Source organism: Chironomus tepperi, unplaced genomic scaffold, assembly GCF_022539635.2.
Source record: "Chironomus tepperi strain 1889 unplaced genomic scaffold, CSIRO-AGI_Ctep_v1 contig_100, whole genome shotgun sequence".
Classification (NCBI taxonomy): domain Eukaryota; kingdom Metazoa; phylum Arthropoda; class Insecta; order Diptera; family Chironomidae; genus Chironomus; species Chironomus tepperi.
Genome location: NW_027226222.1, coordinates 1,120,344 through 1,143,892, shown reverse-complemented (window position 1 = coordinate 1,143,892; position 23,549 = coordinate 1,120,344). Strand labels below are relative to the sequence as shown.

Here is a 23,549-nt window from a genome sequence, read left to right as displayed (position 1 = left end):
TTAGTGCTTTTCATTATTATTATTATTATTAATATTATTTATTTTTAAATTGTTATGGATAAATATGTATTACATTTGAATCATTTGCGTCATTGGAAATCCCTCAAGTGTAGAACCGACTATAATATCAAACGAATGAATCACTTACCTCACATAAAGATTATACTAGAATTTTATGAAACAAAGGATTTACTTTGTTCTAATGTACTTTAAAATAATTTTAATTTATTGGAAAATCATCGTATGATACAATTATAAGAAATAATCCGAAAAAAGCAAAGAAATGAGAACAAATAGAATTTTATATAGGTTAGTAGCATACCAGTGACTTGTCACAAAAAAGTGTTTTACATGACACAAAATAAGGTTGTGAATGTCGAATTGAAAAACAGAACCACGAAAAGAATTGTATTGCTAATCATCATCACATTGCCATGACAAAGAATCTCGTGGTCACTTAAAGATTTCATAATTTTTTTCAATTTCACTAATGAGACGTGAAAAAGCGGAATTCTTTAGTATATTTTCATATTCTATCAATTTTTCATTTTATCTTATTTTTTTTTTTACTTTTAGGAAGCACAAGCATCGTTGACAACGATTTCAATTTTATTGAAAGGTTCTTTTCATTTTCCATAAAGGCATATGAAAAAGTGAGAACATAAAGAAAAACAAGACATATTTTATTTTCTTTTATCTAACCAACATACGTTCATTTTTGATTTGATAACAAGATACGCTCTCGGCCAATGCGTGAGTAAAAGCTTCTCAAAAAAGAAAAGAGTGAAAAAAAAAATAAAATTGTGAAAATTTGGACAGTTTAATCAACAAAGTAGTGTAAAAAGGAGAAAAATAGATCAATTAATAAGTGTTATCTCTGCATTCATGCTTATAACTGACAAAAAAGTTTTAAGCTGAAAGTGCAATACATGAGTGGAAATAAAAATACACGAGCAAAGAAAGAAAAGAGAAAAGTGTAGGAAGATACCAATAAGAAAAAGAACTTGTGTTCAGATCTTTTACATTGCAGTGCAATTCCGTTCCGAAATTAGTTATTTGCTAATGTCTTGAAAATAATAATAATAATAATATAATAATACTAGTAAATATAAAAAGAATAGTGTGTATTTGTGTGCTTAAAAAATACAATAAAATCAACCCACATTTTTCCTATGTGTCACAAAATACACCTTAAATATATATATCTCTGTATGAAGTAATATTACATTGGAACCCACGTGAGATGTGATAAACAATTATCAGGCGGTAATTTAAATCGATTTCAAAAAACTATTCAATTCAAATGTAATATAATTAAATTACTTGAATGAAGATATATTTCGTATATTAGTGTGAATATTAGTGTTTCATAAAAAAAAGAAAAACAAAAACAGAAAGACTCGTATACGATAAAACATAATAATAACAAAAAAAAACCAATTTTTCAACTGCAATAAGTATTTCAAAATTCCAAAAGTGGAGAACTATCAAGATTATCAGTTGCAGCAGCAACAAAACTATCGTCTCGATAAGGATATGCTAATGGATAAGACGAAACAGAAACGTAAGTAAATCTATACAATTTTTTTTTTTTTTTCAATAAACATTTCAAGGGAATATTAAACATTAAGCCGGATTTGATGAGGAAAAAATAATATTTCATAACATTTGATATACATCCAATACATTTGCTTTACAACGTCACATTCGTTTATTCTTTAGTGTGCATATGAAAAGGTTAAATTTTCTATCACATGTAATTTCTACGAATGTATTATGGACTAGAGGAGAAAAATTCGTATTTGTATGACTTTTTTAGTCATTTTTACTCAGAACACATGATTCATTGTTTTTGTGCATATCGTTGTTTATAACTCCAATGACGTAGTTTATTTAATGATTTTTGTTGATTTCACAAAAAAATAATATAACTAATTGGCATAACTTAATACCTTCATGTTTATGGAATTTGTCTTTAAAATTATTACTGTTATAAAATGCGCATTTCCAAATACTTTTAAAGAAGGAAAAAAGTACATTTTTGCAGTTTTCGTTTTCATTATAATTATAAAAATAAATGTTGATTCAAGAAAATTCAGTACAGTTCCATTAAAGAACGTTAATAGATATTTCTCATCAACAACAAAGAAGGAACTGCTTTGATTAGACTTCCGGAATGATTTCATCGTATCTCTCCCTCTCTTATTGCATTAACGTCAGACAAAAATCGCTAGACGTAGTAGACAGATGAAAGTACTAAAGAGAAAATGAGATTGTATGTAGTACAAGCATAGTTTGTATCTATACTACAGATCTTTGTCGAAATGATGGGGAAAATTCTATTGTATTAAAATTTTTTGCTGGCTCTTTTATGTGAACTTAAAAGAAAGAGAAAGTGTTTTTGTGGTTGCTGATGATTATGATAAAATAGGAACGAAACAAACATGAATATTTAAATCTAATTTGTTCATCTTATGTGGGATTTTCATATTAATAAGTTTTATTTAATTTATTTTGTAATGAACTATGGGTATTTCCAATAAAATCTTATTTGTTTGGGAAGTCCTGATGAAAATGGGGGAAATTTAATTCTAGGAATTTACACTATTATTTTATCCAATTTTATATGTATTCACGCGGGATGATTTCTTAATGATGTTCAATGGGAAATTTTCAAGTAAGAATCAGAAATGTGTTCATGACCTTCTGCGTCAAAAGTTTTGAGTTTTAAAGATCAGACTTGACTAAACAGCAAAAAGAAACTGATTTGACAACTACTGATGATTTTTAAAGAAAACAAAAATTTGAGAAAAAAATTATTATAGTCTATAATAATAATAAAAGACAAATCGTTTTCTTTATGTCTATGGTTAAAAATAGTATGTTTTAAATTGAACCTATATAAAAATTTCTTCTCTCCTCTCCTTCTCTAAGTTTAAACTGTATATTTCGTAATCATTTCGACATTTCTACTCTTGTTCTTATTTTTCTCTTGCCCTCTTGTGAGTGCGAACGAGTTTGACACAATTATTTTTGTTACTTTTTTGTTTTTTTCATCTTATTGCCAACATTGTTGGGCTGTAAGAAATGTCAGCAATTCAACTTTCAAAATGGAAAGTATTAAAAAAATTCAAATTTGTTGATGTCATCAAATGTTTGATATTCGAAAATTTATTTTCTCTTAAGAAAATATTGTGAGTGATTGCAAATTATTGTTGGAATGGGATGAAAGAAGAAGGAGACTGAAATGGATGTAAAAAGTTTAATATACTCTATTGTCTTAGCAACGATTATCAATGAGTTTTAATATTAATAGAAGTGAGAAAGACATGATATTGTTTGAAATCATCGACGCCCAAGTAATTTTTTTGAGATTGTTCAGATCTTGTTTATGATTATTATCTCCATATGTTTCAACAACTTATAGGTTACCGATTTCTTTCATTTCTTTCGGTTATGAGAAAATTAGCTTCTTTAACCCTGAGACACACAGAGAGAAAAATTCTTCATATATGCCGAAATGTTATTGATTGATAAGGTCATGAATATGGATGACAGATGAAGGCAAATGTTATCTCGTGGTGTCGCTGTACTCTTGAAAATATCACTTTACTTAATGCATTGTTATTAGTCGTAAAAAGAATTGCAATAATAATATGTATATTATTGTTATCCTCAATTCGACGAAATGTGTTAAGCCTTTGTAACAGAAAGTTGTGTAGATGCGGAATTAATCTATATATACTATTTTATTGCGTATTGTTTGGGAATGACACAAAAGATATTGTACTTGCAAAGTTCATTTGAAAGCGTCAGAAATCGTATAAAACAAAGAGGAGTGCAAAGTTATTGAACGGAAAAAAGACGAAGATCTAATTTAAGAAAATTTTTTCGCTCATTCGCGATATAAATAAATTCTCTGCGATTTTGTGTAGTGCTCAAGTTGTTTTTGATGAGATCGGTTCGCAAAAAAGGAGCAAATTGAGTCCGCATAGCTTTGAATTTTGTGTAAAGTTGGTAGAAAATTTTCTAATATCAAATTTCATTTTGAGTTTTTCAAGTGTTAGTGATAAGAACGCAAGCACAATTTTTATTCCTATATATTTTTGTATGATTGATCATCTTCAAACCATCTGTTGTATGAGAAGATCTATAGAGAGGAGAAAAATTTGTTCTAGTGACCCAAAAATAGTTTACAATAAAGTAACGAATGATGATTATGTAAAGATTGACTGTTGCTACCGGAGAAAGGTTTGATACTTTCTTCCTACATGCATTCATTGAATATTAAAAGAAGATTAATGAATTCGTTTGAAGCTCGCATAGAATTCGAGCAACTGTTGTGAGAAAAAAAAAATTTCCTCAAAATATCAAAAGCGATTTACAATAGCTGAGTAAAATACAAGAAAATACAATAAAAAGAAGGCAAGAGAATCCTCACATTGTGATAATAATACGTAATCATTAAAATGTCGACCGTGTGTTATATGCCATCAACATATCAAACATCGTGGGATTGGCCAGATAATTCTGAAAAGAATCAGAAAGGTACAAAGTTGTGCATGCTCTTATTTGTGATTTATTCTGTTTTCTTCTTCATACATCTTCATTTGACTTATGCATATTATGTAAGATGAAGTCATGATGACTGCAATTACCGAATAATATTATTATGAAAGTTAAGAACGTGATGAAAAGATTGGATGTGTTTCAAAATGAAATTCATCTACATATATACTTGCCAAAGTCATTTCAACTAGAAGAATTCGTAAACGAGAAAAGAAAAGCAAATTTCTTAACTTTAAATAAATACTTTAGTTGAAAGAAATAAAAAAGATGAAAATTTTTCTTTTTTTTTTGTATAACTAAAGGCCATCGTCTGCTAAATTTAAAGAATCGGTTCGTACTTTGAAAGAATTTCTTTCTCAAGTGTCTTCTCTTCAATTTCGTCGAGAATGAGCTTAATCCATTTCAAATAAACCTCAATTTTCGTAAATATTGTATATTTGAAAGGATCACAGTAGAAAGTTGACTTTTTTCGAGGACTTAAGCTAACAATCCCTTGAATTTTCCATGTTTTTAAGTCTCTTGATAGAACTTGAAAAGCACCTCCTGAATCACCTTTATTTTTTTTTTGAAGAGACGATAAAGTAAAGAAAATTGATTGATTATTGATAAATGAAAATGTTATTGAGACTTACCATTGCAGACTGAAGTACCTATGATAAATAAAGAGAGATGAATAATAATTTAATTTAAAATAAAATAAGATAAATTGGATGTAAAGGATTACCATTGTCTAATCCAGCACAGAATGTTGTAAATGTAATATATTTTCGAAAATCAGTTGGCTGGCTATTTATGCAATTCTCTGTTGATATAACTTGAAGCTTTGCCATACGAGTTATGTCACTAAATGTCTCATTTTCAGTAATTCCCATACCAACAACAATTCCCATTTGATTTTCAGTCAGAATGTCGTCATTTTGCCAATCCACACAAATCGGATGAATATTTTCGTTTAATTCTACACTTTCTGTCAATTCAACAAGTGCTATATCTTGTCCATAGTTACCAATTTTATCCATATATAATGGGTGACGGAGAATGCGTAAAACGTTATAAATTCTTGCATTCGGTTCATCTGAATGAATTGTGATATTACTATATCGTTTACCAATTGCAATTTTTACATCTGATTCATTTAATCCACTAAAACAATGCGATGCTGATACGATAACAAATTCGGAAATCAACGTTGCACCGCAAGCAAATTCAAATCCGCTTTTACGCTTTATGAAAACTGTTGCATGCCACGGAAGAATAAAATCTATTTCATAGCCATTCACAATAAGTGGAACGGAATTTTTCAAATATCCACATTTTGGTGTACATTTCAAAATTTCCGATGACCATTTACCATTCTTTTGGCAAATTGCTTGTTTATTGAATTTATGTATGCTACTCACTGGCTCGTATTGGTCATTGCAAGAATATTTTGCAATTGTTCCTGGCTTTATATTGTCATTGCAAGAGATTATTCTATTATCATATATGCATGTTACATTTAAACGATTCGATATAATTGGTGAGCAATTGATAATATCACAATCAGGTCCAAAACAATTCATAGTCTTACACAATAAATCGGATTCATCATCATCATTTAAACAGTCGTTGAAATTATCACAAATTAATTTTTCATCAATACATCTTCCATGACTGCATCGAAATGTATTTTCGGGACAAATTTGTGGTATACAAAAGATCTCATCCTCACCATTTGGACAGTCTCGTTGATTATTGCAAATTAAATTGGAATCTATGCATTTGCCATTACTAGAGCAATAAAATTCCGAGTTACTGCGACAATAAAAATATTTTTTTTAAAACTCATCAACGTTTAACTTAATGATGTAACATTATTTTTATATTCTACGTACTTGCAACTTTCATTTGATCTACCGCAATTAAATTCGTCTGAATTGTCGAGGCAATCGTTGAATTTATTGCAAAATTTTTCTCGATCCACACATCCGCCATAATAACATTTGAATTGATGTGGTTGACAAATCATGGTAGCACACAGTTCTATTCGTTCATCAGATGAATCGGCACAATTGGCAATTCCATTACAAATTTCATTAGCGCCTACAATCTCACCATTAAGGCATGTAAAATTTATTGCAAGAGTCTGTTGTAATAATGGTTGTAGACACAAAATGTATAGCACAAGTATTCTAAACATCTTTAGCGACTTGAATATTAATAATTTTTTGAATGAGTTCGCTTTAAATAGGCTGAAGGAAAACAATAAAAAATGTCAAGAATGCTTTCGAAGAGAAGAAAAAATAAATTTAATGAATATTAATGTTGATGAAAGTAATTGCATACGTGAGTTTGCATAAATCAATTAGCTCAGAAGAATGACTATATTTTATATTAGAAAATATTTATAGAAATTACTCAGAATAAAGCATTTAAAAAATGTGTAATTCCTTTTATTGCTCTTTTTCATCACTTATTTTTTGAGAATCTGACTAAAGAATTATTTGAACTGGTTTATGAATCATTTGCGCTTTTATTCACTGGCTTATTTCAAGTCTGTTGTGAATAATTTGTATACAGGTTCGGTATTCAGAATTCATTGAATGTTTCTGTTTTAATCTTGCAGAATATAAATCGATCTCCTCAATAAAAATGGCATTTCCTGATGAAAGCTTTATTCCTTTTTAAACACATGATCTAATGGGAATAATTGAAATGTGATTCATTAACACTTTTTGAGAGTTGCTACCTAAAGACTGTAATGCTGACATGGTGATCGACATATTCAGTTGTGATCCATGGCCTCTCTTAGTTGACGTCTAAAACAGAATCTATCGCTGGCTACCCTTTGCCAATTGTCAATACGAAATGTTACACTGTCTCTATCATCAGCCTCATTCTAAGATCAGCCGAGAAACTAGATGTTGCAAAAGCACATTTTCCTTAATCATTATTTTCAAAAGTAATTCTATTCGTTTATAGATTTCGAACTATAAAATTTGCCGTTGTCTTCTCAACCGGTATTTTTCCGGCATAATTGTCTAGAGGAATCGGTGGCGTCAATACAATGTCATTGACGTTTATCAGTTATTTCATTAATTGGCAACTTTATCAAAAACTGTCGTAACACTAAAGTATGATTTTCCTATAACTATTTTGTCATCAAATGTTTGGTATGATTGACTGTTGTTTTCAAAATAAACAAATAATTCTTTTTCTTTGCTTCTGTTGCCAAATAAATCAGATACTATATTATTTCAAAACTTTTAAAGACGATATTTCATTATTGAGATAGAGATAAAAATTGAATAAAATGATGTGCGAAGAAATAAAAATATTGAACTGTAATTTTGTATTTAATTTTGACGTAAATTTATAAAAATAGAATCAAAGTCTATAACAGCATCAGGTGTTTTTTTTCTGCCTCGTCTTTCCTTGTTCTTGTGTTTTGTTGAGATTTGAGCAGAGAACGAAAATGTTTTTCTTTAATTTCTTTTTCTCGAGAGGGATATTCTCTTGTGATGTTTGTGGAGCAGGGATTTATTTACTCTTTTAGTTCCTTTTGGACTTGGAGTCATCTAGTCATAGATAGGATTGTAAATTAAAATAGGCGACAATCAAATAGCTCCTTGTGATCGCTTTGCCAAGGCTGTATCTTAATATTTAGGATTGACTTCTTCAATTCACAGCGAAAAGCAGGAGCTTCTAGTCTAGTTATTTGCAATTTATATGATTTGTAAACGACCCCCAATTGAATATTTATATATATGAAAGGTGAAAGAAGAAGCTGAAAATTATAAACGGTATATTTGTATATTGCTTTATAAAATACCGAAAAAAGAACTAGATGAACGAGTGAATATGAGTGAGGAAAAATTTGCTTTTTTTCTTCTCTCAATAAATTCCGCTCGTTCCAAAGCGGTTATTTAACCTTTTTTTATTGCATATTTCTCTTTTCCACCGAAAAAAAAGAAATGGAAGAGAAGAAACGCAAAAAATCTGTGTGTGCACATAACAGAACTAATGATACCCGCAAAAATTCTTAGATTTTCTTCCATTGACATTGGCATGTGGACGTTGTCGAGTCATGGAGTAAATAAATAAACAAAATGCTGAGTTGAAAGGAAAGAAAAATAATAAAGTTTTAGCATGTGTGTTACGAATATGAAAAATTAAATAATCTGAAAAGCAAATAGTATGAATCGTGGTAATGACACGATAAAGAAGTAGAAGGAAAAGGGAATAAAAGCGTCACAAGGCGTGTGGTAAACGCATGAAATGTCTCTTTTCTTTAAAGCTTCTTCTTCTTCTTCATCAATTTATTTCGTATGACGCTGATGATAATTATCCAACCTGTTCAGTTCAAAAAAACCATTCTGTAGTTCTTGTTTCCTCTCTTTCTCGTGTTATTTTCTTATGTTCACGTATACACATTGGATATATCAGTGTGAGATTGTTGTTTTTTGTGCTATGCCTCATCTCTTGTTCTTGATTTATATAACAAAAACCAAGAACTTTTTTAACATCTAATTTATTATGCGTTTATATAGTCGTTGACCACATGTCTTTTACATTTTGCTTTATTCATACACGTATGTTGGTGCCAGCACTAATACTACTTTGTGAAGTTCTTTTTTACGGCTTTTTCATGATCGAATATTCTTTTGCCTTCTATACATTGATAATAATAATAATATTTAATTTATGTATCTGTGATTAGAAATTCCAGCACATGTGATTGTTTATGAAGGAATTAAAAATACTAATATTTTGCATAAATAAATAAAAATTAGGTGTCAAATCAAGTTCCTTTCGAAAAATGTCCAGAGCAAAGAAATATTATGCGTGAATATATTTTTTGAGTCAATGGTCACATAATTATTTTTGTCATGAATAAACAGCGTGTAGATTTGCATACTTTTGGCTGATCTATGATGATTATTAGAAATTGTCAAAAAGGAACTAAATATTCAGATCTGAAAGATCATGTGCTTTGCGTTGTATACATTTTAAGGCTAATGACAGCTGTGAAATGCTTAAAATGCGATGAAAAAATAGCAAGTCTAATATTACAGCGAAATAAAGTTTGTCATCCTTCGAATTAAGTTGTTGTCATTTTGACCGATGCAAAAAATAATACACAATTTCAATACACGTGAAATTAATTGCTTATTCAAAAATGTTATGGAATTTTTTACATATTCTTCAGTGCCATTGCTGACTGTTTTGTTTGTCACTTGTCTTTAAAATGACATTTTGTAATGAAATTTATTCCCTTCTTATTCAGCCTTTTAATGTGGTTTCTGCTATGTCGATAACATTTCGCAATGTTACAAAATATTCAATATATTTGGACAGTTCGATAGATAGATTTTTCTAATATTAAAAATTACTTTTTGCTGTATTGGTTTGAAGTTATAACAATGTAAAGAAGTAAAAAAATAAAAACTTGTGGAAGGAATGAATATATAGAGGAAGAATATATAGTGCTGGAAAATGAGCAAAAGCAATACAAGAATAATAATAAAACAATGCTTAACAGAAGGGCAATGAGACGGGAAAAGCCAAAAGTTCATTGACTTTATTTCCGGTTTAATATTACTATTTTTTGAAGATATTCATTTTTTGGTTATTTTTTGTACTTATGCTTCCCTTCTTGTGGTTTTGCTTTATATTTTCACGATGTGACGTTTCATGAATAAACCTAACTATTATTGTTTCTCTCAAATTTGAAATGTACATAATGAGATTTTGACGAAGTAAATGTTACAAAAATCGTACGTTGACTCTTCTTAATCTAAAAATACGAAAAAAGAAATAAGCACTTTCGAGTGTTGAACTGTAATTAAATAGAGCAAAAACTTTAAGTAACGAAATTTATTTCTTCTCTCATTTTTAATTCGGCTTAATAATATTTTGCAAGACACTTTAAAGCATAAAAATAAAAACAAAAATTGGGTTATTGCAATAACATCTGGAAAATTTAAATCGAATAAAATAAAGAGCGAGAGAATGAACAGAATTGAGATCGAGGTTGTTAAATTGATCTGATAAAATTCAAGACGTTAATTCCTTGTGAAACAATCAACAGTATCATTGATTTATGCAATTCATTTTGATTTATATTCTCTCTGTTTTTTATTTTCATTTCAACAGTTTCTGCATCTTACGTTACCGGAGCAATTCCTGATTCAACACGACAGAGACATGCTCCATTATATGGAAGGCTTGTATCGGAAGAACACTTGCCAGCAACGCATCGAGATGTTCATCATCAGGTATATATTAAATACTTCCGTTTATCATTTCTGTATGATCATAATTAACATTTCAATATTTTGCCTTTCTACCACCAGCAGAGATCAATCAGTCCATCCTCGTCGTCAACAGACATACGAGCGATGCAAGCACGCATACCAACACATTTCAGAGATCCGTCATTGGCGCCTCTTCGGAAGTTGAGTGTTGATCTAATTAAAACCTATAAACACATCAATGAGGTAAATATAAGTATACATATGCACAATATAGTAAATGACTCTCTTATCCGATAAAATAAGCTTAAACAACGGAGAGAAAAAAAATGATATTGTATTACATTATTTCAATAAAATTGATTAAGTCCTTGTCCGAAATGGCATGACCAAAAACGTGTGCAAAAAAACTAAAAGCTTATATCTATAGTGCCTACGTGAATAAAAGCATGACCGGCCTCAACTAATGGATAACATATTCTTTTTAATTGTCTTATTTACACCTTAATTCACTAATTCCTTTGCATTGGGAGGAACTTAATTCTTTTTTTCTTGATAAAATTTTTCTACTCGATGAGGTCGTAAATGCTTTTGCACTCACACATATGCATTCTTATATGTATTATATATATAATGCACATTTTAACGAAATGTGGAAAAATACCCGGAAAATGTTTAAAATTTTCACAAAGAAAATTACAAATGTGCGAAGAAAAAAAAAAAGTAAAAATAAAATAAATATTTCATCTGAATTAATAAAGATTATGATTGAGCATTCTGATTCCGTAAAGAAAAACAAAGCGAGAAAAATAAAAGTTCAAAAGAGGTCATTGAAAAGAAAATTAAGAAGCTTAGCGGAAGTGATGAGATTTTCATTTATTGTATGAGAAGAAAGAAATGACTGAATCAATTCTGACTATGTGAATCATTAACGTGTTGTGTAGCATCTACAACAAAATTAATTTGTTACAACACAATAACACACATGTTGTGCAACATTTTGTTGTATACACGAAACATCAAGTCATATATACATGAAATGTTTGATAAGAAAAAGAATATGATTTTTGGTTTCTATGAAAAAATCCTTTTGTCTGATTATATAATTGAACTTATCGATATTAAATATTGAATAAAATTAAGAAAAACTGTTGGAACTAAAATATTTACTGTTTGAAGTTTTTAAGCACACACATTTAATTAATTTTACTTTTATTTCTCATTTTTTCAATTTTCAAATTTTTCTTCCGCGATGTGCTTCTTTACCATATAACAGTTTTAAGAGGAAACATAAATATATTTTACAGTAGCATATTTTCCAATCATTTTTGTAGACTCAATATTAGTAGAACGAAATAAGAGAAAAAAATCTTATGCTTATCATATTTCACAACCCATTTCGAATTAAGCTAGTAAACATGTAAGAGAAGAAAATGCGATGATTTTTCTTCGTGCAATTTTCTTCTGTCCCCTAGCGGTAGACTATTGAACTTGCTCTCATGTTTTTACGCACACGTTTGCACAATAACACGGCATTTTAGTTGTCTGATGTGATGTTGTTTGGGGTGGCGAAGCAGACGTGTATTTGTAGGAGAAAAAAAGAAAAAAAAATGCGACGGAATATAAAGGCACTAATACTTGAACGGAAAAACGGGAGAAAATGTTTTTCTTTTATGTATATACTATACATATATATGTATGTTATTATATGAAATAATAATAATAATGACGATGAAAATTAGTTTATGTTTCAAGTTTATTTGAATTTAATTTTAATTAACAAAAAAATAGTATGAACAAGACAATTGCCATTAGAGTTTGTTGAAGTTTTTTTTGAGTACATTTGAGTGACATCAAAGCTTAAATTCTACATTAATGTTATTATTATTTTCTATAAGAGTATGATTTAAAATATAAAAAGATCCTCTCGCTGCTTCTCTCATACTCTTAAAAATGTATGCTTTCATATCGCCCATATCGATTTTGCGATTTTCTCTATTTCACTCTCACTCCGTATTCTATGTACAGTACAGCTTTTTTTTCACAGATGAACATTTTCATGTGCTTGAAAGTGTAGTATGTATAATTGAGTTCAAAGCATGGACCACATCAGAAAAATAAAATAATAGATTTGACATGGCCTTAAATAAGAGCAATTTATATTGTCATGTGTAGCATTGCTACCTATTTGATCTCTCATTATTTAGGAAATAACGTAAACGAGAAGAAAAATAAGAGTAGAGACGACAAAAGACAAACAAAAAGGCATGAAATCCTTTAAAATAAATACTACTTAAAAGCTTCTTCAGAAATTTAAAAGCTCTTTAAAAAGTTCTTCCACGAATTTTGTTTCTTCTTTTTCATGCTTTGTATGGCTCTTCTTCATATATATCTTTTTATTATGATTATGATGAAGCACATGTTAGGCAAATGAGAAAATTTGGAGTGCATATAGTTTCTCAGAACTTTTTAAAGATTTTCTTATTTTCTATGCATTTGGGAATAAATTGTACGTAATGAATTAAAGTTAAAGATTTCCAAAAAATATGAAAAATATTTGGGAACATCAAGATTTGAGGAATTCATCAATGTATGTGTGAAGTTCAGATCTGAATTAAACAATATTTTTTTCTCTTTGTTGTTTCTTTCTAACGGTTCATAAAGAGACTGAATGTACAAAAAGAAATCAAATCTACAAAAAATATGAATGAGAGAATATTGAAGCATATTTTTTTAATTAAATTTCATTCAAACGAAAGAAAACTTATAAAGTTATTTATTTCTCTATTCATTTCAAAAGGTTTATTATGCCAAAAAGAAACGACGCGCTCAGCAATCACAAGGAGATGACTCGTCACATAAAAAGGAGCGAAAACTTTATAATGATGGATATGACGATGAAAATCATGATTATATTATAAAAGCTGGTGAAAAATTTCTCGATCGCTATGAAATTGATTCACTCATAGGTATGTGGAAATGCTTATTTATTTATATTAATGATATAATTAATATGTTTATTATCTTTCATGCACGTCTTCTAGGTAAAGGCTCATTTGGACAAGTTGTGAAGGCGTTCGATCATGAAGAGCAATGTCATGTAGCTATTAAGATTATTAAGAATAAGAAGCCATTTTTAAATCAGGCACAAATTGAAGTGAAATTATTGGAAATGATGAATAGAGCTGACGCAGAAAATAAATACTATATCGGTAAGACATATGAAGTTGATATTCTATAAATGGATTAATTAAACAACATTGTATTTTTTTGTCCTTGCAGTGAAACTTAAACGACATTTTATGTGGCGCAATCACTTATGCTTGGTGTTTGAGCTTCTATCATATAATCTTTATGACCTTCTTCGTAATACAAACTTTCGAGGTGTATCATTGAATTTGACGCGAAAGTTTGCTCAGCAACTGTGCACAGCACTTTTATTTTTAAGTACACCAGAGCTAAGCATCATTCACTGTGATTTGAAGGTTCGTATTTATGACTAATTAATAAAAGTTCTCTTTATTAATCTTGACTCTTTTATTTTCGTTTTGAATTACAGCCGGAAAATATTTTATTATGCAATCCTAAACGTTCGGCAATAAAAATTGTAGATTTTGGAAGTTCGTGTCAACTTGGGCAAAGAGTAAGTTTACAATTATGATTTAAATGAGCTATAAATTCTAATCACAATTTCATTTGTTTCATTTTAGATATACCAATATATTCAATCGCGTTTCTATCGATCACCTGAAGTACTTTTAGGGATACCATATGATTTGGCAATAGATATGTGGTCACTTGGATGTATACTTGTAGAAATGCATACGGGAGAGCCACTGTTTTCAGGTTCAAATGAGATCGATCAAATGAATAAGATTGTAGAAGTCTTAGGGATGCCTCCAAAACACATTCTCGATCAAGCGCACAAGACAAGGAAATTCTTTGACAAGTTATCAGATGGAAGTTATGTACTTAAGAAAGTTAGCAATCAAACAAGGAAGTATAAGCAGCCTGGTTCAAGGAAGCTTCATGATATTTTGGGCGTTGAAATGGGAGGTCCGGGAGGACGAAGGCATGGCGAAATTGGTCATACAGTTGCTGATTATTTGAAATTTAAAGACTTGATTCTTCGGATGTTGGATTTCGATCCAAAGACCCGTATTACACCTTATTATGCCTTGCAACATAATTTCTTCAAACGAACATCTGATGAAGGAACAAATACAAATGCTGGAAATGTTGCTCTTAGTTCTGTGAGCACAAGTCCTACAGATCAACAAATTCATGGTAAGTTTTACCGTTTTTCTTATTTTCCTACATCTACTTCCCATGACACCTTTATATTCAGAGAAATGAAATAATCATAAAATGAAACAAAACAAAACGAATCGAGTAGTCGCAACATTGACAAAAGAAAGAAAATCTCAAAAATCCAATCTTGTGTATTTTCTTTCGCTTTAATAAGCTTTTACTGTTTTTCACTACAATTGGGATCATTCATTTTTCTGTACAATTGTTTTTCTGTCTCTGTGCAGAATTTCTCAATTATTTGATAGAAAACAATGAAAAAAATATTTTATTCACATCATTATTGGCATATAAAATTGGTTTTATTTACTTTAGTTGATAACGAAAGCTTTTTACTAACATTTACTCACACAATACTTTTTAAACGCATTTTCTTAAAGCAAATGCGCTTATATATTCACTTTGCACGGCAGATTTGCTGGCTATTCAACAATTTTATATTCAATAACAATCAAAATGAAATAACTGATTGATTACGACAAACCAGTGTTTCTCAAATTCACGGCCAGCTTGAAAACCAGCTTTTCAATATTGATCCAAATCTAAATTTAGCTAGCGCAAAAAATATTTTATTACCATTTTACCATTTTGATTTTTCCAGTCTCGACGGATTTTAACGATACTGTAAATTTTCAAAATTTTCTAACTAGACACAAGTAAGCCTAAATTATATTTTCAATGTTTCGTGTCAGAGAAACGGTTTTCTTCCGTCACATTAATGTGTCGTGTTGTCGTGTAGCGTCACACAATTTGAGAAACACTGCAAGAAACATTGAAACATTAACATGTTTTTGTTCATAACAATAATAAAAAAAATCGAAAGAATGTCCACAAGTTCTGCAAATTTTCCACTTACAAATCAACAAAAACAAAATTTTTAAAAAAACTTCAAAATGTAATATTAATTTCATTTAACAAAAACATCTTCTTTCTTTCTTTTTGTTCTATATTTTTAATGGATTTCTTTTAGATGATCGCCGATGACTCGAAGTGCCTCGTGATATAAATCAACATCCAAACAATAATAGCAATACCAAATTCACCAATCAATATCTATGCTAAAAAATGAATTGCAAAAAAAATAACCATAGAATGTGAAAAGCATGCAAAAATATCTATGATTCTGAAAAAATAATAGTCAATCCATTCAAAAGAAAAAGAAAAAAAAAATCGAGAACCAGTTTCTGAGAAAAGAAATGGAGAAAAATTCTTTCATCGCCAATTTTCTTTATATATTTTGATATTGCCATACTTCAAACCAATTTTTTAAGAAAAAAAAACTTCCTTTTTTGATATATCAATGAATGAAATTATACTCTGAGGACTAGGAACCAACATGATTTAAATAATTACTCATTAAAAGATATAAGATTTTTAAAACAAACATAATACATAACCATAATTAAAGCCACCAACAAACTCAGATCAAAGAACGAAATAAAAAGCATTGACATTGCATAAAAACTTTAGGTAAAGGAATAAATTGTGTTATTTTATATACTTACATATAATACCGTCCCCAAAACCAATTTGTGTATCTTTTTTAAGTTGCATAATCTAGTTTTTTTAAAAAATCATTTCCATGTTATTGTTCATGCTCGAAACATTCAACAAGATTCTTGATGTATTATGATTTTGTTTATTTTTTAGTTAATTCCCTTTGCTTTTATGGTGGCGCATCACTCTTCCTTTTGTTTTCATTTTTTTACTGCTTATTGTTTCATTATTGCACACAATATGATTTTCATTGCTTTAAATGTGTGAAATAAATGTCATCACCTTTATTTTTCGCTAGGCACCAAAAAGAACCTCATTTCAATGTTACATTTTTTACTGTGCTAAAGAAATAGAAATAATAATAGCAATGCGTTTGATTAATGTATTCAGTAGTCATCGAATAAGTCGTTAAAATTCATTTTTGTTCTACTTCACTTACCCTGAAAATTTTTTCCTCTTGAGATTCGGGGTCGTTCATTTATTACGTTACGTGGATATAAAACTTTTTATACACATGCCAAAAACTATTTCAAACACTTTTATCTTTGCTTGAAATTAAAAATCTTCGTTCTCAAAAAGTGAACTTAATAAGTGAACGATCCCATCGCAAAAAGCGGCCAATATTTTTTATTGCATGTTCCTTCGTTCTGAATTTTAATAAATATTCCAAAAATATAATATTGCATGATATTACTGCTTTTATTAATATCAAAATATTAGAGCGTATGCACAACATTAAATATTAACGCCAAAATTATTGCTTCCGTTCACTGCGCTGTGTTTTTATTTCGGATTGAAGAGATTGAAGTCATTTGGACACGGTTAATTGATGCTTGTCGAATAGTTTATTATTTGTTTTTTGTGAGTATGACAAGAAAAACGTAAAAGTTGTCACTTCCTTGGCAATATTGTGTGCAGATGTTCGGGATGTCTAAAATTAATCAAATCACTTAGGAACCGCAACATAAAGATTCACATGCAATGAAGAAACCTCAATCTCTGACGTCAGAAGTTAAATTTACACGATAACAAAATGTGCATATTTTTATGATTTCTCGTATATATGTTTATTTCTATTTTTATGTCATATGACTAATTCGAGAAATTATGATTATTTTTAGGAGGCTTATCAATGATACTACCACCAACACGTTCTCAGGGAAATATATTGATCAATAACAGCAGCAGCAGCAACAGCAGTAATAATATTTATCCAATGGATTGTGAACCATCCGTAATCAGTATATCATCATCAAATCAGCCATCTGTTCAAATAGCCCCATCGTCATTGAATATCAATCAACAGCAACAGAGATATTTACAACATATGCATAATCGAAATAGTCGTTACATAGCACCAACGTTAAGTAGTAGTGGTTATGTCGGACAAAAATATGCTCCTGCTTCATTACCAATTGATTTAATATCGGTCGCAACGGCGGCAAATAATGGAAACGGAAGTAGTAGTATTGTGGTATTACCCTCGACAACACAAGATCATCATCTCAATTCATCGGCATCACTCATCATTAATCATCCTGCAACCAATGTTTATGCACCATTTAATGATGGCTCTTCCATACACCAAAATTTACCAAAAGTTGGCAGTGGAAATTCGCGAAATCTTAATAGCAATACAAATAACAATAATTCGACTTCGAACGATGAGTCAATGGTTGGCGTTTGTGTTCAGCAAAGTCCAGTAGTTATACATTAATTTTTTTTTTGTGTTTTGTTTAAAGGAGAAAGTGAATGAATGCATGGGATACGAGGGATGTAAGACTCTCTCACGAATTGATTTATTTAATATGTAAATAATTATAAATCACATTTCAACTCCTTTTTTTCCTTCCTTCAGTTACAATTGATGGTCAAAAGCTTAACTTTATAAATATATTTTGAGAAAACTAAATTAAAAAAAAACTATAAATAGCTAAAAAAAATTAAGCATAATCCTCTAAATTATTATTGAACAATTGTTTTGTTCTTAATTTCAATGTTTTGTGTAAAATAAATTCTTTACTTTTAATTTCTTCCTATCTCAATTAATTCAATTAAACATGAAGACGAAAGAAAATTATCTAATCAATAGTGAATTAGTGAAAAAAATGAGAATGTCGAAGGCACTAGCCTTAACATTATTATTTATGATACATACTGTTTTTTTTTAAATGGAAAGAACTTAATGAAAGACAAGAGAACTTTAAGTGAGTGCTTAGTAATCAATTAATTTAATTTATGAAAAAAATAATTTTTGTTCCAAATGATTATCAAAGACTCGAGTGGATTGATAATTAGTTTTGAATTGCTGCAAGGTATGTCTAGATTTGAAATGTTGAGGCATCAGTCAAAACAACTCAAATTCTCAGAATCATTTGCATAGCTTCAAAACTTAATTTAAATCAAATTCAGTCATTTGATGGGGCATTTGGAATAGATAAAAGAAGTAAAAACTTGGACATGAAATCGAGGTTAAAATTATTTAGATAAATTGATGAAAAACATGATTCAGTTGTTTCTTTTAGACATTAATGTAATTAACGACTATGAAATTATGGAAAATGGTGATAAAAATATATTTTTTCCTTTTCATTCTAACTATAATTAATTATTATTTCTTAAGTTCAGCATATTGAGGAGCTAATAGAAACAATATTATGTTTTCTCTGTAAAAAAAAAGAAGCATAAACTGAATAGGAAAATTTTTTAAGTTTAACTAATGTAAATTTAAGCTTAAATTCTCATAGATAGGATTTTCAATTCCGGGATTCAGTACATTGTAATGTCGGAATTGAAAACCCTACTGATACATTTTTGGGAATAATTTTTCATTTTTGATGAAGAAAGTAAAAGAGAATCTGCCAAAATATGAAAAATTGAGAGAATGGATAATAAATAGCTCAATTATGGCTGACACAAACGGAACTAATTTTGATTAAATGTGTCAGCTCAATATAATCTCATCGTCGTGATATCAAATAAAGTTTGGATTGATCTTGGGGTTGGTGGAAATTTTTAGTAGGAATGATTTTCGTCTGACTTGATTGAACATTTTTCCTTTGCTGCACAATTCAAAAAAGAAAACAAAGAAAATTATATTTATTGACATATAGGCAGGTTGTAAGGAAAAGGATTTTGTTTATTGTTTCGATCATGATGCGCTAAAAAAAGAAAGCAAACACATTAAACTGTACACTGTTAATACATATTACATACTGATTAATAAGACTTCAACTTTTTTCCATTCTTGCATAATTATAATTTAAAATGAGAATACAATCTTGCCTTTTTGACTATTTAATCATTTTTATATAGGTAGCTTTTTCAACAAGAAAAATAACTTCCATGCCTTACACGTGTGGAAGTTAAAGAAGATAAAGTCTGAAATAATATGAAAAAAAAACACATTTTATGATGATAATGCATTGTGAATTTACACAGAAGAATATGTCGCAAGGTGTAATAAGAGTCCTATTTCACAATCCATACATTTGTAATACATTGGAGCATTAATTTTTAAACTTCTTTTATTTCTAAATAATGATGCAAAATAATTCATAATTCACCGATTTATATTGAATGCAAATAAATTGTAATGATGTAGAGTACTCATTTTTAAAGAGACTATGAAAAAATACTGGATAGATTGTTGATCATGAATCGTAAAAATGGCTTATTAAATTTGGGATTGTGTGTTTTTTGCTGAATCTTGTAGCTGTCACTCTTCTATTAAATTAACCAGAGTTACAAGTGGACTCGGATTTTGTATGGAAAAGAAGACTCGACTCCACATAATATTCGAGTCGACTTCGAGCTCTGAAATTAACGAATCGAATTTTCCTACAATTCTGATTTTATCATCTTCCTGACTCCTTTAATCCAACATTTTTGGTCAATTGGGTTTCAATAAACTTATAGAATCCAAAATCCCTGTTCAAATTCATATTGAGTTACACATTTGTTTAGAAAACATTCAATCCTAAAGATAATAAGCCAATCCACAGCATAACTTTAAGGGAAGAAGAGAAAATTGATATTTAAAAGCAAATTCCTCAATTGAAAAAAAAAGAATAAAAAAAATTATATAAGAAAATTAAAACTGCCACATGAGAGAAAAAGATGATTTTACATGCAGAATTTTTGTGAAAACAAGGAGCAAAACAGTATATACATTCAGATGACTAATAAAAAAAAAACCCGAATCTTTTGTCCTAGGCGAAACTAAAACAAAAACTAAAAAAGTAACTAAATTGATGACTTTGATAGAAATGAAGAAACAATGATGTGTTCATTTTTTTAATTATTTTAATTTTCTTCTTAGAATGCAAATACACAATGAGAACATAATTCTTTTTTGGCTCTTATAGATCACATCTCAATGATTTGAAGGGAAAAAGAATTAATTTTCATAAAACTAGAGAAATTTTTTTACATAAACAAAAAAAAAAAAAAAAAGAAAAAAACAAGAAAAAAAGATGATAACTTTATCGATAATCGAATTTTTGCGCTCTTCGCTTCAAAGTGAGAAATAAATTTGTGGTTCACTTTAGCGGATTACTGAATAATTCATTTTTGTACGAACTTTAGACATAAAAAAACTAGATGAATATTAACAATATATTGTGAGAAATGTGAAGAATCATATGATATAATTAATATCCGAGCAACAAAAACAACTTTTGGCATATATTAAAAAAAAAAAACTATTCAAAAAGCTTCTTAAATATTTTTGGTGAATTTAAAAAAAACTTTTGGCGATTCAAAAATTATGAACATCTAAAAAAGGCATATTTTGGCAAACGGCTACAAAAAAATAAATCTGATACAATGTGTGAATTGACTGTGACAAATTTGAGTCAGCTTGATCTGATTCATTTGATATTTGAAATTTTATAGCAAATAATCTAAAAATAACTTTTATAACCGTCATTTAAAATTCAAAAAATTTGAAAAATCTTGTTCACTGAACAATATTTTTTTTATAGCAAAGCTTTGAGCAATGCTATAAAAGTTCAAATTTCAAACGATTAAAAGCTCACTCAATTAAATCAGTTACTTTGCACAGCGTGAAGAACAAAAAAATTGAGTATAACTCAGCAAAAAAGTAATTAATCTTAAACAAATGGGATACATAAATAGGGTAATGTTAAATTGAATGAGAGTTACCCTAATAAAAATAAATGAGAAAAAGCACTATTTTCGGACCGATACAAAAACTAAAAAAAAAGAAATGGATAAAGTTTCCACTTTTGGATTAAAAAAATTAAAAAAAAAGAATAAAAAAAAAAAAATAAAAAAAGTTAGTTTTAAGACGAGTAAGCGATAAGTCATGTTTTTCATGTTACAGACACAGAAACATGTTTTTCCAAAACAATTTTACTGCTAATTAATTAATGGCAAAACTGATTGGAAAAAAAGGAAAAGTAAAAAATAAAGAATAAACTAAGTTAAAGTTAATACAATAGCGAAAATTCTTAAAAGAGTAAATCATAAGTTAATTTATAACAATACAATATTAAATTAAATACATTTTAAGTAATAAGAAAATAATAAAAACGCATTTGTTTAAAAAATATGGCTGTATCATTTATTTTAAAGCTGATCATCCTGTCAATCACTCACGATGTTTAACATTCAATTCTCAAACAATACTTAGCAACGTGTTGATGTCTAACAGTTTGGAAGCATCCTGTTATCCAAGAAATGAGAACCAATTAAGTTATCAAGGATTGTTTAAAGGATTTACGGAATAGAGACAAGGACAACTTCTGTACTACCTCCAACCTACCTTCCTCCACGGTGTGGAAAATTCTGAAAATCCTGCCCTAAGTCACTGTAGGCTTCAGGCTAGATTCGATGAAATCCAGCTTCAAACAAATCGGCTTCAGGAATTTCTTTATTATCTACATCGTGTTCTTTCCGAAGATATGATGGAAAATTCCTATCATTTATAAGAACAAATCTACAAACTACATCATCATCATTAGATAGATGCAATGATGCTAATCGAGTTTTAAGGACAACGACCTTTCTAGAATTCACATTTGACTTCTTCTCTCGCGATTCTTTGTCATTTCATACAATGACAGATTGTTAGAGGAATAAGAATAGATCAATTTACAGTGGTGTTGACTAAGTGCTTATTCTGATACACTTAGATGTTTCATTCGATTTTTTTCAAAGAGATGATTGACTTTAAATGGAATTATATAAATACACAGTACAATGTCTATAAATGTGATGATGCAAAATTGATTGATTTAATCAGAGCAGTACATCATTATTTTTCAGGATGTTTATGGATCTCATTTATATAAATCTGTTTACGCTCACAGTGTGTCTAGTCATGATGATTTACAAATAAATTGTTACTGAAATTCAAGTGTTTTAACGTTTTAATCACGTGGGATTTTAACATATTAATCTATTAATTACCTTTCAGCTGATGATTATTCGGACATTTTTTCCCCTCATTCTCAGTATGAATATTTCATTTGATGATCATCTTTGTGGAAAACATGAAAATAAAATTCATGAAATTCTTCGCGCATTACGTCTACCTAGGTCAATTTGTTTATGGCGTGTTGTGATGAAATATTTTTTCCGATTATTCTTAATAAAATTTCCTTGCAACGTTGTCCATAAAAGCTGATTTAAGTATTTTCAGAGGTTCTGTGAGCACAGGAATCTTCAGGAATGTCAGCTTCAATAAATCATTTAAAGCTCTACCCAGGGCTCTACCATAATCTACCGTTATTAGGGAATGAAAGGAAATGACCTCAGCTTGGAGTCGAGTCGACTGTTCCATTATTTTGCTGGATAGATCGTAGACTTCGAAAACTTAATAGTGTTGTAGCTAGGGAGAGAAAAAAGCTTCTTATACCGCCTTTGGTTGGAATCCACAAGAGAAAAGGCGTCCTAGTACTACAAAAACAGCATGAC

General features: G+C 29.3%; 2 protein-coding genes across 6 annotated transcripts; one reads left to right on the top strand and one right to left on the bottom strand.

Annotated features, from left to right (window-relative positions):
* Positions 1-778: 778 nt before the first annotated feature.
* mnb (minibrain) lies at positions 779-20,505 on the top strand. Of its 5 annotated transcripts, none has more exons than XM_070635799.1 (9): positions 779-1,564; positions 10,705-10,826; positions 10,908-11,048; positions 13,603-13,771; positions 13,847-14,014; positions 14,085-14,287; positions 14,362-14,445; positions 14,513-15,089; positions 17,729-20,505. In XM_070635799.1, the coding sequence occupies exons 1-9, from the start codon at positions 1,537-1,539 to the stop codon at positions 18,322-18,324; spliced, it is 2,088 nt and encodes a 695-aa protein (XP_070491900.1). In that variant the 5' UTR covers positions 779-1,536; the 3' UTR covers positions 18,325-20,505. The 5 variants fall into 5 exon arrangements, with proteins under 5 accessions (XP_070491900.1, XP_070491899.1, XP_070491898.1 ...); XM_070635798.1 differs by having other exon boundaries at positions 10,905-11,048; XM_070635797.1 differs by lacking the exon at positions 779-1,564 and adding an exon at positions 3,949-4,548.
* LOC139087101 (chymotrypsin-like elastase family member 2A) lies at positions 4,517-6,223 on the bottom strand. The gene is made up of 3 exons (XM_070635801.1): positions 5,294-6,223; positions 5,202-5,219; positions 4,517-5,121 (listed from the first exon to the last, which is right to left on the bottom strand). The coding sequence occupies exons 1-3, from the start codon at positions 6,129-6,131 to the stop codon at positions 4,889-4,891; spliced, it is 1,089 nt and encodes a 362-aa protein (XP_070491902.1). The 5' UTR covers positions 6,132-6,223; the 3' UTR covers positions 4,517-4,888.
* Positions 20,506-23,549: the final 3,044 nt, after the last annotated feature.